Source organism: Propithecus coquereli, unplaced genomic scaffold (assembly GCF_000956105.1).
Source record: "Propithecus coquereli isolate 6110/MARCELLA unplaced genomic scaffold, Pcoq_1.0 Scaffold67, whole genome shotgun sequence".
In the NCBI taxonomy this organism is placed as follows: domain Eukaryota; kingdom Metazoa; phylum Chordata; class Mammalia; order Primates; family Indriidae; genus Propithecus; species Propithecus coquereli.
The window spans coordinates 557,124-575,292 of record NW_012152729.1 but is presented as its reverse complement, the minus strand read 5'-3'; the positions used below and the strand labels follow the sequence as shown (position 1 = coordinate 575,292).

The 18,169-nt window shown below is 43.9% G+C and overlaps 1 protein-coding gene across 1 annotated transcript in view; it reads left to right on the top strand.

Annotated features, from left to right (window-relative positions):
• Positions 1-13,001, top strand: part of PMFBP1 (polyamine modulated factor 1 binding protein 1) — a 50,100-nt gene extending 37,099 nt beyond the window's left edge. The window contains exons 15-21 of the mRNA XM_012660487.1: positions 3,330-3,494; positions 4,001-4,168; positions 7,982-8,149; positions 8,961-9,064; positions 9,640-9,714; positions 11,985-12,223; positions 12,753-13,001. Of these exons, the coding sequence (XP_012515941.1) occupies positions 3,330-3,494; positions 4,001-4,168; positions 7,982-8,149; positions 8,961-9,064; positions 9,640-9,714; positions 11,985-12,223; positions 12,753-12,769 (936 nt within the window). The 3' untranslated portion in view covers positions 12,770-13,001. The remainder of the gene's footprint in view (positions 1-3,329; positions 3,495-4,000; positions 4,169-7,981; positions 8,150-8,960; positions 9,065-9,639; positions 9,715-11,984; positions 12,224-12,752) is intronic.
• The last annotated feature ends 5,168 nt before the right edge of the window (positions 13,002-18,169 follow it).

Sequence of the window (18,169 nt, the reverse complement as noted above, 5' to 3'; positions counted from 1 at the left end):
TCTAAATTAATTAATTAATCCTGGCATTCTTAGCATGAGTCCTGATTCTGCATCATGTATCATTCTTTTAATACAACACTTGGCACATTCTAAGAGGTGAAATAAGGCCAGTATGACTGAAGTGTATTGATCAAGAAAGGTATTGATATATTAGGTCATTAAATATGAAATGTCCAATTCTGAATCAAAATTTTAGTTTATTATATCTCAAACAAGAAGGAGTACAACTAATCAAAATATGCAGCTAAACTATCAACAATTTTGCCATCTTAATGGTAGCTTATTTATGCCAGCAGCAAAGAAGCCTGGAGAGTGAGTGATGATGAAATTGTGAAAGGTGTTTTCCACAGCTTGTTGAGAATTGAATATTCTTCCTTGCAAGAAGTGGTCCAAAACCTGGGAGAAGTGGTAGCCAGTTGGTACAAGGTCTGGTAAGTATGGTGGACAACAGAGAGTTTCCAAGTCTGGCCTCTGTAGTTTGAGCAGCATTGTTTGTGTAACATGTTGTCAAGTGTTGTCTTGCAAGAAGATTGGCCTGTCTCTGTTGACCAGTCTCAGCTGCTTAATTGCAAGCTTCCCCATCATTTCATCCAATCGGTTGCAGTAGACATGCACTGTAATTGACTGACCAGATTTCGTGAAGCTGTAGTGGATAATACCAGCACTGGACCACCAAATAGACACCATTAGCTTTTTTGATGAGTATTTGGTTTTGGATTGTTTCAGCACTTCATCTTTATCCAACCATTTTGCTGAACACTTGCAATTGTCAACAAGAATCCATTTTTCATCACACGTAACAATATGGTGTAGAAATGGTTCTCCTTTATGTCACGGCAGCAAAGAAAGGCAAGCTTCTAGACGATTTCTCTTCTGATGCTCACTTGTTTAATTCATGCAGAAACCATCTATCCAGCTTCTTTACCGTGCTTATTTGTTTCAAATGGTCCAATGTTGGAATAGTAACATCAAACTTTGCTAATTCATGCATAGGTTGAAGCGGATTCACCTCCATTACAGCTTTCAGCTCATCATTATACACCTTGGTCTCAGGTCATCCATGTGGCTCATTTTTAAGATTAAAATCACCAGAATGGAACTTCTCAAACCATCAACATACCCAGCATTTATTAGCCACATCCTTCCCAAATACTTTGTTGATATTTCGAGCTATTTGTGCTGCATTGGTTCCACAATGGAACTCATATTCGAAAATAACACAAATTTTTGACTTATCCATGGTTTCACAAAAATTGCTCTAAAAAAAATTTGAAAGGTAATCAAAAGCCAAACTATGCATTTGAAAGAATAAGGATGTACCTTCACAGTAAAAATAAAACACGAAGTATCAAAGTGAAACATCAGAAATATCAACTGTCAACTCAGTACTTAAGGAAATTGGACATTTCATACTTAATAACATAAAAATGATTGAGATTAGAAAGATAAGCAGGGGCAGACATTATGGCCTCTGTTAAGAAATTTGGGGTTTTATTCAAAGAGCAATGGAAAGGCATTGATGGGAATTCCTTAAAGGAAGAGAGGAGACAATTTGATCTAAGTTTTCAAAATATAACTTTGACTAATGTGTGGAAATAGATTGAAGGGAGGGGTAGGTGTGGAAGTGAGGAGACCAGTTAGGACACTATTGCTGTCCAGGCTAGCGTGGTGTCGGTGAAGAAGCAAGGGAGTGAATTCAGCATTGTTTTGGCAGTAGAATTGACCAGTCAATCTGATGGAACGAATGTTGGAGAAGACAAGGAATCAAGGATGACTTAGTGGAATCCGCCTGTAAAACCATCGGGACCTAATACCTTTAGCGGGGGAGAGAGTAGATCTTTTTGTAGAACTCCTTGATTCTGTAATTTACATATGTCTGTATCTTTTAGTATCTTTCTCCAAGTTAAATCACTCATGTTAGAGAAATTTAAAGTAACACTTCCATTTTTTCTGGAAGATGGTGATTTTTTTTTCACCATCCTTATTTGTAGTATCTCACTTCCATGGTGACATTTCTCAGTTCAGCCACCACTTACCAACCACTTACAGTGAATTGTAGTTTCTCCAGTGACTCCCCTGGTTTACTGGGCAGACCCAGCTGACTCCATGTGTCTCAGAAGTCCCCAGAAAAGATTCATTTCTATTTCCAGAAGACCAAATTATTTCATCTTTAGGAATAGTTTCACCACCAGGGCATATAAAATATAGGGTCAGAAGTCTAATCTAACACTTTTCATCTCACTAATTTCCAGGGCCAACGATACTCAAAATTCCATCTGAAAAAGTAATAAACTTCAAGCACTCAGTAGTTATTGGAAATAAAGCAAGAAAACTCAAAAGAATGCATTTCTTTATGTATGGCCACATTAGGATGCAGGTTTACTATTAAAGAGCATACCAGAGAACAGAAGGCAGGCATATGAATTTCTAAGGTCTCCCTCCTGGCTTCCAGACTTAGGAGCAGATCTCTGTTCTGTACTTTAAGTATATAGGAAGATGGCTAATTGTTCTTCATATTCATGGTAATAACTCACAGTTGTACAGTGACTCACATCTTACAAAGCCCTTTTTATATACATCACCTCATTTGATCATCACAAAAACTCTGTGAAAGAAACAGTTGAAATTATCTAAATTTGTAGAAGCAGAAACTTGAGGCCAGAGAAGTGACTAAATGCTAGAACCTGGACCTCAACCCTGATTTTCTGACTACAAATCTCAACTCCCTTTGACTATATCATGAATACTCATTACTAGCTGAAAACAGAAACTTAAACACACTTCTACCAAAACTATGTGTTCAATTGATCCCTAACTCTAAATAATGCAATATTTCACTTAGTCAAAACAAAAACATTATTTAGCATTTACTGAGCACCTATCATGTGCCATGCCCTGAACTGTAGCTATGGGGATTCGGCAGTGAACAAAACACACAGTCCTGCTTTCGTGGCCCATCAAGTCTGGTGAATTAGATCAGGAACTAAGAGGCATAAAACACAGAAGAAACATTGTATCATGTCTACTAACCTAGAATTGGATTCCAGATCTTTATCAAAGGCTGCAGAGTCTGTGAAAGTGATTTCCGATACTCCTGGTACTTGGGAATGTGCTAACTAGGTGAAATGTGGGTGGAAGGGTGCAGAAGGGCCTGGAAAGACAGCTCTGTCTTTCACAACAGGGAGGTGAAGATGTGGGCATGATCACAGGCTGCCCTGCAGGTTATTGCAGGGAGCAGAGAGCCCAGCTCTTGTCCATTTCTTGTAGTCACAGAGAATGCCTGTGTGGCCATGAGCTGGAGCCCTGACAGTGATGTTCTCCCCCTAAAGATAACCCTCCAGAAGGAGACCGTACTGAGTCTGGAGGCCAAGCTGGAGAAGGCTCAGCAGAAAGAGAAGCAATATCTCCAGACCATGGTCACTAAAGAAGCCTATGAAGCCTTATCCCGGAAGTCAGTTGCCTGCCAAGATGACCTGGCACAAGCTCTTGAGAAGGTGAGGCCACACACTCTCATCTCCAGAGCTGTTTAGGGCAAAGAAATGTCAGGGTAGCGTGAGAGGTTCAGGAGCCATCATCAGGGCTGCCTCAAACCCTTGCATGGGCTGGGATGTCTGTCCAGAGGAGGTGTGCTTCCTCTTCGTGAAGCTTTGGGGAGTTGGGGGGAAGATGAAGGCCAAATCTAACAAGTCTCTCTGTCCATGGATAGCTCAGGAGCAAGGTTTTCCCAAAGCCTGGATTGTCAGGGAAGTTCATGCCCATCCTGTGCTGATCAATTCATGCAACTGGAGAGAGAAAGAATGGGGGAGGGGTGGGGAACAAAAGGGAGGTACAGAAAACCAACCACTGCCACTTCCCACCACTCTGGGACGGTAGGCAAGGTGACCGTATGTGCCACCCTGCGCAGACAGCAGGGAGGGACTGGAACCCTTCTCCATTCAGGACTCACTAGGCAGGGCCACAGGGGTCTGGGCCACTCTCATCCCTTTGTCTTTACCGGAAGCTCAATCACGCCACCTCGGAGACAAAGAGCCTGCAACGAAGCTTGACACAGACCCAAGAGAAGAAATCTCAGCTGGAAGAGGAAATCATTGCTTATGAGGAGAGGATGAAAAAGCTCAATATGGAATTAAAAAAACTGCAGGGCTTCCACCAGGAGAGCGAGATAGAGGTAAGGAGAAGCCAGAGGCTCCGGCTGCCTTCCTGTGAGTCCGCAAGGCCACCCCTTGCATCTAGAATTATTTAGCGTCAGCCATTCCCTTAGGCCAGGGGTGGGGACATTTTCTTGTTGGAAGACTGCATTAACTTAGATGTAATCAAATAAGGCCGCATTCAAGAAACTGCAGTTAGTTGTACTTAAAAATGTACAGTATGTTGTAAAAATCTAACTATTAATACTATGTACTTAATAATTTCAAAAAATGAAAACTATTTGTTAATTAGTTTGTTAATAAGTTTTTCTGTTAAATTGAAAGCTAATTCATGCGGCCAGTTTTGGTTCTTCTTGAAAGAGGCAGTTGTTTGTACTTTGAAACATAATCGAGGTCTAAGCACTCTACAACTTTGACAATGCATTCTTTCACAGTTTCTACATCGCTGAATGGCTTCCCTTTTTTCCCTGAGTAAAATTAACTAACTTTTTTTTTTTTTTTTTTTTGAGATAGAGTCTCTGTTACCCGGGCTAGAGTGCCATGGCATCACCTTAGCTCACAGCAACCTCAAACTCCTGGGCTCAAGTGATACTCCTGCCTCAGCCTCCCGAGTAACTGGGACTACAGGTGTACACTCACACTTGGCTAATTTTTTCTATTTTTAGTAGAGACAGGGTCTTCCTCTTGCTCAGGCTGGTCTCGAACTCCTGACTTTAAGCTGTCCTCCCACCTTGGCCTCCCATAGTGCTAGGATTACAGGCACGAGCCACTGTGCCTGGCCTAACTAACCTTTTCATGGCTTTGTTGTGTCTGCTTTTTTTTGGAAAGCATTTAAATATTTGGTTACAGCATGGAAGTCCACAGTTTCAGCTGACCCTCTAGATGGGTATCAGTCATTTGTGACCTTAAGGGAGTCTCGATTTGGGTTAGGTAGGAGAATGTAGATTCACAGCAATAAGTGGTTGAAAAGCAAGAAAGCATTTTTCAGGCATGTTGCTGAAGGCCTGGGTATTCTACTGCATTTTTCTACATTTCAATTGGATCTTTCTTAGCATCAAACAGTGACTTTAAAATGTCATCTACTGAGAGCTCCATCAGTTCCATCTGTAGTTCTTCAGGTGCCTTGGTGGTATCAACCAGGTGAGGCTGAAATGCTAATTTGAGTGTGATTTCATGACTCTCAAAGTCAGTGAACCAACCTTTCATTGTGTTCTCCAATTAATAGGTCTATAACGTATTCTTCAAATGAGTAGCATATGAGCACCTAGTAAGTTTCCATCCTAACAATATTATCCTGCTCACCAATGGCCTTGCTAACTGGTTAAAATGTTCATCCGAAACTTCCTTTTGAGGAAGTGTTTTGAAAAAAAGATAGAGATCATTTTTTTGAAAATGCTTGGATTTTTTTTTTTTTTTGCCACATATCATATATAGACTTGGTTTTACCTTACAGAGAAATATTCAAGTCGTTTTGATTTGACGTGATATCACACAGAAATGCTGCATTCCTATAGAAATCTTCTTTCAATAATTCACATTGCTGATTCTCTTCTTCATAAAATTTAACTATCTGATCTCACAAAGATAAAATTTTGGCTAACTAACACCTGTCCCTGGGATAGCCAACATACTTTACAATGATACGGCAAATCCACACTGAATACCTCATTGTTCAACTTCAGCATGTTATGAAACTGAGGATGCCGTGTTGCGTTTGCAAGAATATAGTTAACAATACATACAAGTTGTTGCACAGTGTCACTTATTAATAAAATAGCAGCTTTAGCACAGAGATTTTGCTGATGCAAGATACAATGAAAAGAAAGGAGAGCATCTGGATCTGTTAATAGTTTTTTTTTTCTTTTTTGGCTTAAACAATAGCTATTTATTTCTCACAGGTCTGGAGGCTGGAAATCCAAGGTGGGGTACCAGCATGGGCATGGTTGGGTTCTTGGTGAAGGCCCTCTTCCCAGTTTACAGATGGCTGTCTCCATGTTGTATCCTCACATGGTAGAGAGACCAAAGAAACCTCTTTCCTATCTCTTCTCCTAAGGGCACTTTTTTTTTTAACCGGTGCAATAAACCCTTCTTGTTTTCCTGTCATGGAAGGTGTACTGTCTGTATATACACTCACTAAATTTACCAATTGCAGTCCAACTTCACATTTATCTTGAAAGTTGTTGAAGATATCTATTCCCTGTGTTCTGTTCACAAGAGTGCCCAAAGAGAGTAACTCTTCGTAGCAAAGAAAATCTTCTGTTATGACCTGAATGAAGTACAAAACCTGCACCAAGTTAATAGTATCAGTTGATTCATCCAAAGCTATTGAATAGTATATATCTTCCTTTTGAAGTATTGCATGAAGTTGTTCTGCTAAATTGAAGGCTAATTCATGCTGCCAGTTATGGTTCTTCTTGAAAGAGGCAGTTGTTTGTACTTTGAAACATAATCGAGGTCTAAGCATCCTACGACTTTGACAATGCATTCTTTCACAATTTCTACATCACTGAATGGCTTCCTTTTTTTCCCCCGAGTATATAAGCTACTTTATAAGTTGCTTCAGTGGCATTATTTCCAGGTCTTAATGCTGCATGAAAGAATTGTCTTTGCTTTTGCGTTTCATCTTTTAATTTCTGCAATACATCCTTTAGTGCCTCTCCCTCTAATTTAAAATATTTGTGGTCCTTATGAGTGTTATAATGCTGATAAGCATTGAATATCTTTAATGTTGATCTTGCAGTATCACAAAGCAAGCAAATCATCTTATCATTAGCAGAAACAAAATAATATTGCTATTCCCAAGCCAGATTTTTTTTAAAAATCTGATTTTGGCTGGGCACGGTGGCTCACGCCTATAATCCTGGCACTCTGGGAGGCTGAGGGGGGAGGATTGCTCAAGCTCAGGAGTTTGAGACCAGCCTGAGCAAGAGCAAGACCCTGTCTCTACTAAAAATAGCAAAAAAATTCGCCAGGTGTGGTGGCGTGCTCCTGTAGTCCCAGCTACTCGGGAGGTTGAGGCAGGAGGATCTCTTGAGCCAAGGAGTTTGAGCCTTCAGGGAGCTATGATGACGCCACTGCACTCTACCCCGGGTAACAGAGTGAGCCTCTGTCTCAAAAAGTAAAATATGTTTTCTGCTTTCGGCATTCTCTTGGTCTTCTTTGACATGATGGGCTGTTAAGCAGACAGAATTAAAAAAATACTGTTGAGCTATGCAACTATGCACAGATTCCACTTCAAACAGAAACAGTGCACTGTTGTCAAAAGCTGATAGCAGACCGGTGTACTCGACCCCTGTAAACCCTCACCAACCAGCCTTGTGCCGTAAAGGCGCCAATCAGGCGGGGGAAGCTAGAACTAAATCATGAGCGTAGCACCTGTCAATTTAGCCCTTACTGTCTACTAATGTTCTAATTGTGCTGGTCAATCTGGGAGGATTATTTCACTGAAACTTATTTTATTCTTTGGTATTTTAAAAATAAAATAAAAATACAAAAGATGAACAAAAATGTATAAATAAAAATAAAAGAATTTCTTTTGTAAAATTTGGATTCAGTCAAAAGGCTGCACTTAAGGACCTAGAAGGCCACATGTGGCCTTAAAGCCGCAGTTTCCCCACCCCTGCCTTGGGCTAATGGGTTCCCTCCACTTTGTGGGCTCCCGGAACTTCAGGCAGAGGTGGCAAAGCTCAGGGCAGGGGTGCCCTCTGCTGGCTGCTGGGAATAACATACCCTCGGCAAGTCTCCCAAGGCAGGAAACACCCTCTGGCCTGTCGTAGGTCCTTGGGGGTTGGGGAGGCCAGCTGGGCACCCCACTCACTCTGAGCTCCTGCCAGGTGCATGCCTTCGACAAGAAGCTAGAGGAGATGAGCAGCCAGGTGCTGCAGTGGCAGAAGCAGCACCAGAATGACCTCAAGATGCTGGCAGCTAAAGAGGAGCAGCTCAGGGAGTTCCAGGAGGAAATGGCCACCCTGAAAGAGAACCTCCTTGCAGATGAGAAGGAGGTGGGCAAGCCTGGGCTTCTGGTCACTCCCTCTGGGTGCCTCCCAGCACATCCTATGGCCACCCAGATGCCAGACAGTGAAGTTGGGGTGGAGGTGCCTGGGAGCAAGGAGCGGAGATCCCCCATTCAGCATATAGTGGGGCCTGGGTATTCTAGGGCCACAGCTGCTGTCTCAACCCACCTATATTCCTGAGGCTTTGCTGATAGATATTGAGCAGAACACAGGCCTCATTCCAGAGAAGAGACTAACACGTACATCAGCCACCCCATTCCCCACTGGGCAGTCCCACTCCAGAGTACATCCTGCCACTCTCGGCCACCCTGGACCCTACAGTAGAATTGGCTAAGTGACCTTTGGGGCATGTCCCAAGCCTGGCTCCCTGAGCACTGATGTTCATGGGAAGAGGCCACAGGACATCTCAGGGTAGCCACAGGGCCTTTGCTCGAATTAGAAAGAAGTCATCTTTTCCTCCAGATATTTTTCTTCCATCTGTTAGAAATTTGGCTTAGCATACTGCCTTTTTAGAACAAATCACTTTCATGCCTTCAGCCTGAAAATCATTATTATAAGTACAAATCCACCATGTCTCTGCTATAAATGGTGCCTCCTCAGAGAAGTCTCCTTTATGTGAGATGCAGCCTGCACAGCTGGAGGTGGAGGTCCCGATGTGGCAGCTCCAACTCTGGCCTCAGAGTGGACAGCACAGTTGAGTTTTCTTCCCCCAGGAAGAGAGAAGAGGCCTGACTAGGGAGGAGAGGGTGACAGGCTGGGCTCCCACCCCTTACTGTCTCGTTTTCTGCTTGTACTGAAGCCCTGCTGCCTGCCCCAGCGGTGTGTGCCCAAAGACCCCTGCAGGATCCACCGAGACAATGATCAGATCATGACCAACATGGAGCAATGGGCAAAAGAGCAGAAGTGAGTAAGGGGGAAAAAAAAATAGGAAGGCAGGGTCCCCAGGCCTAGGCTGAGCTGAGGAGCCAAACGTGTGCCAAAGATTAGTCTCTCTCTCACACACACACACACACACACACACACACACACACACACGCCCTGCCCTCCTGGGAGACCGATCCAAGCTCAGCCTACACCCAAGGGGTGGGAATAAGACAGAGGAGGCCAAACCCTTCAGGCAGGTTTGGGAAGCCCTGCAGACTTACAAACAGCAACTCCAAGATGGAGAAATGCTTCGCTGGGGCTCAAATGTCCTCTTCCCGTCCCGGGATCCGGCCTCACTGCTTGGACCCCTTGAACTCATTCCCTTGAACTCACCTGGGGATCACAGGGATTCTGCACAGGAGTTGAGTACAGAGTCCCCTTAATTGCCAGGTGCTAGGACAGCCCCAGCTCTGGGGAAAGGGTGATGCATGGGGGGTCTAGGACCCAACAGAAGCCTTGCTGAGAACATCCAGGGTCCCATTCAGCCGGCTGTGCCCTTGCTCACGGGAGGCTGGGGAGCTGGCCACTCTTTTCTCCTGTGAAATTTATTACAGGATCGCTAATGAAAAACTAGGAAACAAGCTCCGTGAGCAGGTCAAATACATCGCCAAGCTGACTGGTGAAAAGGAGTAAGTCACCCAACACCACCCCACTGCTTCTTGGGACCCAGTGAGAAGGGTCAGCAAGGAGCCAGGGGTGGCTATCATTCGATAGGTGCATCAGGCCCCCAAAAGGCGTGGTACTTTGGAAAGACCCCCTGAGTCCTGAATCTGTGTCTACATGACCTTGGGCATATCACAGAGGTCCATAACCTCTGTGGACCTTAGTTCTCTCACCAGCGTGCACAGGGTGTTTAATAGTCTCTGTGCTCCTTCCTGCTCTCACCCACTGTGATTCTCAGAGGTCAAGATGCCGAGAAGGGAACAGGCACTGAAAGGCAAACTGGATTAGCTAGGGTAGGGGCTAAGCCGCAACGGAGATCCCAGATGAAGGAACATAGAAGAAACACTCTTCATGGACTGGTCTGAGTGAGTAGCTCAGGTTGGTGGGTCTCTCTGTTCCACCTGGTCATCTGGGGACCTGGGCTGCTTCTGCCTGTCGCTTTACCCTCCCTATGGTTTCATTTCACCTTCACAGTCAAAGCTGGGTTGGCTGAGCGTGAGGAATGAGAGGAGTGTTTGAAGTTTGAGCATAGAGGTGAAAGGTGAATGTCTAAAACTGAGTTTTAGGAGGTGGTAAAGTCACAGGTCACGACAAGCCTTAGGACAGTGCTTCTGTACCTTTCATCAGGGAGCACTTAGAAAATCAACACATTTGTTTGACACACTCGTGACAGCCTCCATGTCCTCATCTATAAAATGTTGATAAATAAATGACAAGCAGCAGCCACCCCAAACCCTGCCCCAAGGGCTGTGGGCGTTGGTGTGTTGGCACAGCTGGAAGCCATTCGTGGCAACCCAGGTGGAAAGCTCTATTCTAGGCTTTGACCTGAGGCTGGGGGCTGAGTAGAAGGGAAGGACAAGACTATTGGAGTAAGGAGGTTGGGGACCTGAGAGGCCAGGACTTGGATGGGCTGCAAGGATGTAGAAAGCTTCAGGGACACCGACAGGAGGGGTCCAGGGACAGCAGCAGGGAGCCAGGGCATGAGGGCACTGCCAGGGCCCCCTTCCAGGCCCAGCGGTACAGGGCGTGAGGGGCTACGGGACAAGAGGTGTCTTTGAGGCCCACCAGGTTTGTAGAAAGCAACAGGGTAAAGCACATGCCGAGAGAAGAGGTTGAGGAGGAATTCTTTGTTTGATTTCCTCTAGAAAAGACCATGAAACTTTTCCATGGGACAAAAACATTTCCTGAAGGTGTTTAACTAAAAGAAAAGTTGTCAGAATCTGAAGATAGCAGATAAGTTCAGGCTTCTTCTTATATTGAGCCAAGTTTCAGGAAGTTCTGTTTCACAAAGAACTCATTCTTGAGTTTGCTTGATCCTATTTGAAAGAAAACCATCTTTCAATAATAATAATACCTCAACTAATATGTATTGTTTACCAAGTATGAGACGCTGTTCTAAGTGCTTTACATGTATTGACTTATTTCATCTTCCTAAGACCTTGTGAGTTCAGTATAGTCAAAACTCCCCTTAAGGATGAGGAAAGAGAGGATGGAGAGGCTAAATAACTTGCCCCTGGTCTCACAACTAGTAAGTGATGGAGCCAGAATTCCAACGCGGGAAGTCTGGTTTCAGAGCCCCCTGTCATCGCTGTCCACATTAGTTGGAGAAATACAACTGTTGACGATAGTAGCTGCCATTCATTCAGCCACAGGAAATGTGCGAAGTTATCTTTCCCCTCACCTGCATCACAGCCGCCATTTCCTCCTCTGTAAAATGCTGATAAGTAACTTTCTCAAGTTCTCAACAGAGTCAGGGTCCCCTATGCTCCCAACTCTTCAGCCAAGGGGGGCAGAGAGAACTTGGGCTTTGGCGTTTGTACTGAGTGAGAGTTTCCGCGGCATGTCCGTGACAACCCACGGACATGTGAACACAGTTGTGCTTAGCGGCTGGCTCCTCAAATCAAATCTCTATCATCTGTCAAACCAGATCCTTCTATAAACCTCAACAGGCAGGTCAGGCTTGACCATCCCCATATAACAGATAAGAAAACAGACCCAGAGCTGACCGAGGTGGTCAGGAGTACTAGTTCTGGGTCCCCCTGGAGCCCAGGACTGAACGTCTTCCACAGAATACACAAAGGCATCCATGTCCACATCGTGTGCAAGGACCCAGCTCCAAAAGGAACGGGGTGTCCGCACCCTCCTTCCTGTGATGGCTTTATCTGTCCTCTCCAGCAGGGAACCAAGAAGATCAAGCAGACCAAACACCCACCTGTCCTTCCTCCCCTTCCCACAGCCACCTCCACAACGTAATGGTCCACCTGCAGCAGGAAAACAAGAAGCTTAAGAACGAGATAGAAGAGAAGAAATTGAAAGCCGGGAGCACCCGGGCATGCACCAAAGCCCTAGGCCCGAGCAGAATGGAGCCCGCACAAAAGGGGAAACTGTGCAGTACACTGGGCTGGAAGGGGACGTCCCAGGACACGGGCCAAAGAATGGACATCACCAAGCTCATCGGGATGCCCCACTGCTCGGGTATGTCTGCCATTTGTCCCATATGTCAAAAAAAGAAAAAGTGTGATTTTTTTTTTTTTAAATCACTGGATTGGGAATTCAAATAGGGAGAAGAAAACAGGGCTTTCATGACTTCAATACATTTGCTTAGCTACTCTGGACCAAAGATAATTGTGTCCATGTCCGTAGAGGGAAGAGGCAAATTAAGGCCTATTCTATCTAAGAACCTTTGGTGATACCAAGTGCCTCATACCTAAGACCCAGCCCCTCCCCTGATCCAGTCCCTCTGGGGAGTCTGGGGACAAGAGGTGAATAGGCAGAATAGGTGTCTTCCTCCTGTTACATGTCTGGAAACCCCACAAGAGCACCCCAGCCACCTACTCAGCCTGGGCTCACGGCTACCTTTACTGCCACCTATAAACTCCATGTTACCCCAGAAGGAAGAAGTCCTCTTGCAACAGAGCTGCCTGGCCGTGAGTCCAGTCCTTGAGAAGTCACCTCATTAATTTCTCCTCAAGTCAAAACTCTCTTTTCCTCCCTATTCCCTCAGGTTCCTCGTATTGCTAGAAGCAGCGTCTCGCCCTGAGCATCATTTCCTCACGTTTCTCAGAGGACAGTGAGTTCCCGCCCCTCTCTCTTGACCTGGATCAGCTCTTACAGGAATATAGCACAGTCCCAGCCTGTTTTTCAAGATGCTGACATTTTGCTTATTCCTGTCCATTTCCTGGAATGAAGTGAGCTTTGGAACCATACTACCATCACCAGGCCCAAACTCTAAAATAAAGACATGAGCATGAGCCCAGTGGCTTTGGTGAGCTCCTGGTGTCTTGCAGACATCTCTGCCCCCACAACCCCCCAGCAACATGGCCCTACCTGTTTTCTCTGGATATATCGGTCTCCCTCGCTTATATAGGGGAGCTATATAATTCCCAAAGCAAGCCTCCAGATTATCTGGATTAGTTTTTAAACCAATAAGAGATAATTAGGTCCTTTTTTTCCTTTCCATCTCTATCTGAAATTTAAAAAGAAAAAAAAATCTAAATGTCTCAAAAAAGGAAAGTAAACCTGAGACCCAAAAGAAAGGAAGAGAAATAAATGAGCAATGCATTTCCAAGTTGGGGAGGGAGAGACAGCCATCTGCTTGCTCCCTGGCCACCATATTCCATTCCTCCTTTTAACAACTTTATTTTTCTCCCCGGCCACCTTAATACAAGTAAAACTTCATTAGAACAAACTCCAAGGACAGCTAAACTATTTTACTGTGGTAGGATTTTGTTAAACTGAGTACATATCTAGAATTTCTATTTCTAGTCTATATAAAATGGCGAGAAATAGCTACTAAGGCTTGAAAAAAAAAAGAGAGAGAGAGAGAAAGAAATGACAGAGCTTGTATTCTGAGGGGGCAGGAAAACATGAAAGAAAAAACCCACTGGTTGGCAATGATTCTTAAATATTCCTGCCTCCTTCCTTGAACAAATAAAGACCAGGAAAACTCACTGCTAACAGGAACATGGTACACAGAATGCCCCTGGAAGGACTTAGGAGGGGCAAGTTCTGAAGTGCAGTGTGAGGCAGGAGTGATGGGCATCTCCGGCAGGCTCTTTTGTGATGGTTGTTATCCACTTATGCTCTTTTGACTATGTTCCCCCATTTGGTTTAGAAGATGGCTTTATTTTGTAAAGAAAACAAAGACTGAAAATATCTCATACTAATCTAGCCCATGGCCCATTTATTCAAATGAAAGTTCAATGTCATTAAGATCCCCAGTCCAATCTACTAAAAAGGCATTTTATCTCTATGACCACAAAGTTTCACATATGTTGGACAAAATGACAATCTCTGGATTCTTTGAATATTGCTGTACATTTTTTCAAAGTTGTCTTTCACTTCCTGTGGGGTCATTACACCAGAGCAAAGTTGGTAATAAGTTATGGAGAGCAAAGGGATAGCAGAGACAGAAGAATATGGATATGTCACCCAGCCATCTGGCTTTGAGAGCTCAGGCAGGCAGAAGACCTGGCTGACTAGAGTGTTGCCTGGGGAGCTGAGTGTTGCCTGCCTACTACTTCATTAAGAAATAACCAAAGAAGTAAGTTTCTAAAAAGTAGTTTGAATGGCTGATATTAAAAACAAATGGTTACAACAACACTCATGATTAAAAAAAAAACAAAACACTCAACTAGGAATAGAAGAAAACTCCATCAACATAATAGCCATATGTGAAAAACCCACAACAAACATACTCAGTGGTGAAAGACTAAAATTTTTTCCTCTAAAATCAAGAACAGAGCAAGAATGCCCACTTTGCTACTTCTATTCAACGTAGTACTGGAAGTTCTAGCCAGAGCAATTAGGCAAGAAAAAGAAATAAAATTCAGCAAAATAGCAGGATACAAAGTCAACACGTGAAAATTAGTTGTATTTCTATATAGTAATAATGAACAATCTGAAAAGGAAATTATAAAAACAACTTCATGGCTGGGCGCAGTGGCTCACGCCTGTAATCCTAGCACTCTGGGAGGCCGAGGCGGGGGGATCGTTTGGGGTCGGGAGTTCGAGACCAGCCTGAGCAAGAGCGAGACCCCACCTCACTACAAATAGAAAAAATTAGCCGGGCATGGTGGCGCGTGCCTGTAGTCCCAGCTACTCGGGAGGCTGAGGCAGTAGGATCGCTTGAGCCCAGGAGTTTGAGGTTGCTGTGAGCCAGGCTGACGCCACGGCACTCACTCTAGCCAGGGCAACAGAGTGAGACTCTGTCTCAAAAAAAAAAAAACTTCATTTACAATAGCATCAAAAAGAATCAAATACTTAGGAATTATCCAAGAAAGTGAAATATTTGTACAATGAAAACTACAAAACAAGAAATTAAAGAAGACACAAATGAATGGAAACACATTCCATATTCATGGATTGGAAGACTTTTATTAAGATGTCAATACTACCCAATGTGATAGTCAGATTCAATACAACCTCTGCCAAAATCCCAATGATAATTTTTGCAGAAATAGAAAAACCCATCCTGAAATTCACATGGAATCTCAAGGGACCCCAAATAGTCAAAATAATCTCATAAAAGAACAAAGTGGAGAACTCACACTTCCTGATTTCCAAACTTACTACAAAGCTACAGCAATCAAAATTATGTGGCACTGGCATAAAGACAGACATATAGGCCAATAGAATAGAATAGAAATCCCAGAATTCTTTTTTGACAAGGGTACCAAGACCATTCAATGGGGAAAGGACAATTTTTTCAACACATGGTGCCAGGAAAACTAGATGTTCACATGCAAGAGAATAAAGTTGGACCCTTACCTAACACCATATACAAAAATTAACTAAAAATGGATCAAAGACCTAAATGTAAGAAGACCTAAAACTATAAAATTCACAGAAGGAAAAACAGCAAAATCTTCATGACATTGGATTTAGCAAATACTTCTTGGATATGACACCAAAGGCACAGGCACCAAATGAAGTAATAGACAAATTGAACTTCATGAAAATTTTGAACTTTTTGTATCAAAAGACAACACCAACTCAGAATGAGAGTATAAAGGTGACTCATAGAATGAGAAAATATTTGCAAATCTGATAAGGGATTGATATCCAAAATACATAGCAAACTCCTAAAACTCAACAAGAAAACACGCAACACTATTCAAAAATGGGGAGAGGATGTGAACAGACATTTCTCCAAAGAAGATATACAAATGGCCAATAAACACATGAAAAGATGCTCAACATCACTAATTATTAGGGAAATGCAACTCAAAAACTACAGTGAGATATCACCCATTAGGATGGCTACTATTAAAAAAAATACAGAAAATAACAAGTGTTGGCAAGAATGTGGAAAAATTGGAACCCTTGTGCACTGTTGGTGGGAATGTAAAATGGCACAGCTACTGTGGAAAACAGTATGGCGGTTCCCCAAAAAATTACAAATAGAACTACCATATGATGCAGTAAGACACTTCTGGGTATATGTCCAAAAGAAGTGAAAACAGGGTCTCGGAGAGATATTTGCACATCATATTCACAGCAACTTAATTCACAATTGCTAAAAAGTGGAAGTAACCCCAGTGTCCATCAACAGATGGATGGATAAAGAAACATGTTGTATACATACAATGGAGTATTATTCAGCCTTGAAAAGGGAGGACATTCTGGCATATGCTACAACATGGATCAACCTTGAGGACATCATGCTGAGTAAAATAAGCAAGTCAGAAAAAGAAAAATACTACATGACAACATTTATGTGAGGTACTTAGAGTAGTTGCAATCATACAGACAGAAAGCAGAATGGTAATTGCCATGGGCTGGGAGGAGGGGAGAATGGGGAGTTGTTCAATGGGTACAGAGTTTCTGTTTTACAAGATAGAAGAGTTCTGGAGATGGATGGTCGTGATAGATGCACAAAAAGGTGAATGTATTTAATGCCACTGAACCATCCACTTGAAAATGGCTAAGCTGTTTCATGCATTTTCCCACAACTAAAAAAAATTGGGGAAAAAAAAAGAGAAATGGTTGCAAAGCTAGGACTTAGCTAAGGGGATTATAACTAAAATAAGTGTTTTTGCCACCCAGCGGCAGGATGTCGCTCTGGTTCTAAAAAGCGAAGCCAGCAGAATCTTTTAGCGGTGGATTCTCTCGTACCCACCCAGAGTACAATTCTTCCCCCCGAGCTAAAGGCACCCAGAGCAAACAGCCACTCCAGCCCACCTCTTCATTAAAGTTCCGCCTCTGTTCCCCCCCTAAGAAGGAGAAGCGCCCTGGAACCATTTTTGAGCCTCCCCTATGCAGCCCAACTGAGCACCGCCTTTGGAGCCTGCTATAGACAAGAGTCCGTCCAGCAAGCTCTGGGGTCCCCAGGAGCCCCCACCTCAGCCTCAGACCCATCATAGCTGACACACTAGTGTGTCTAAAGTACCCTGTTCCCATCAACTGGGCATGAAGATAAATGCACATAACGGAGAGCAAAACACCCTCAAGCCCCAAGGAAGGGGTCCTTTGTACAGAGCGCCCAGGCCCCAGCACGCAGCTTCCACACTCCGAGACATCTGCAGGTGGCAGCCAGACTCCGGGGTTCACTCCAGGGCCATGGGCTAGTCAGACACCACGGGGCTGTGGTCACAGAAATGCTTTTGTGCCTCTGGAAGAAAATCAGTTATCGTCTGAGGAAAAAGTGGTGAGAATCAGAGCATTAAATCCAGAAGGAACTGTTTTAAAAACCTTAATGGCTCTGGGAGGCCGAGGCGGGTGGATCATTTGGGCTCGGGAGTTCGAGACCAGCCTGAGCAAGAGCGAGACCCCGTCTCTACTAAAAAAAAAATAGAAAGAAATTAGCTGGACAACTAAAAATACATAGAAAAAAATTAGCCAGGCATGGTGGCACATGCCTGTAGTCCCAGCTACTTGGGAGGCTGAGGCAGGAGGATCGCTTGAGCCCAGGAGTTTGAGGTTGCTGTGAGCTAGGCTGATGCCATGGCACTCTAGCCCGGGCAACAGAGTGAGACTCTGTCTCAAAAAAAATAAATAAATCTTAATGGAAAGATTTTGTAATTAAAAAGAAAACACTGGACACAGGTCCAGACAGTCTTGGGCAGAAGCTCCAATACCAAAGCCGACTCAGAGAGCTGCAGGGTAGGGCAGCTGCCCACTCACCTGGCAGCACCTGTGTGTGCCAAGTGCCCCTCGCCCAGTGTTCCTGGTGTTTAAATTAGAAGGTTGGATTGGAACCATAGGTTTTATACCCTATCTGGCCTATTTTTTTATTTTTACCTGAGGGACTTGAAGGTAAGCCTGTAACCAGGGTCACAGCTTGTTAGTAATGAAACTGTTAACTGGAACCTCAATCTCTTTCCTATTCCATTGCATCCCTAGCCTGCGCAAGTAGGTCACATACCAGCCAACTTCTCCTAGGTCCTTTGACCTGGGGCCAAGATTAGAAGCCTTCCCAGG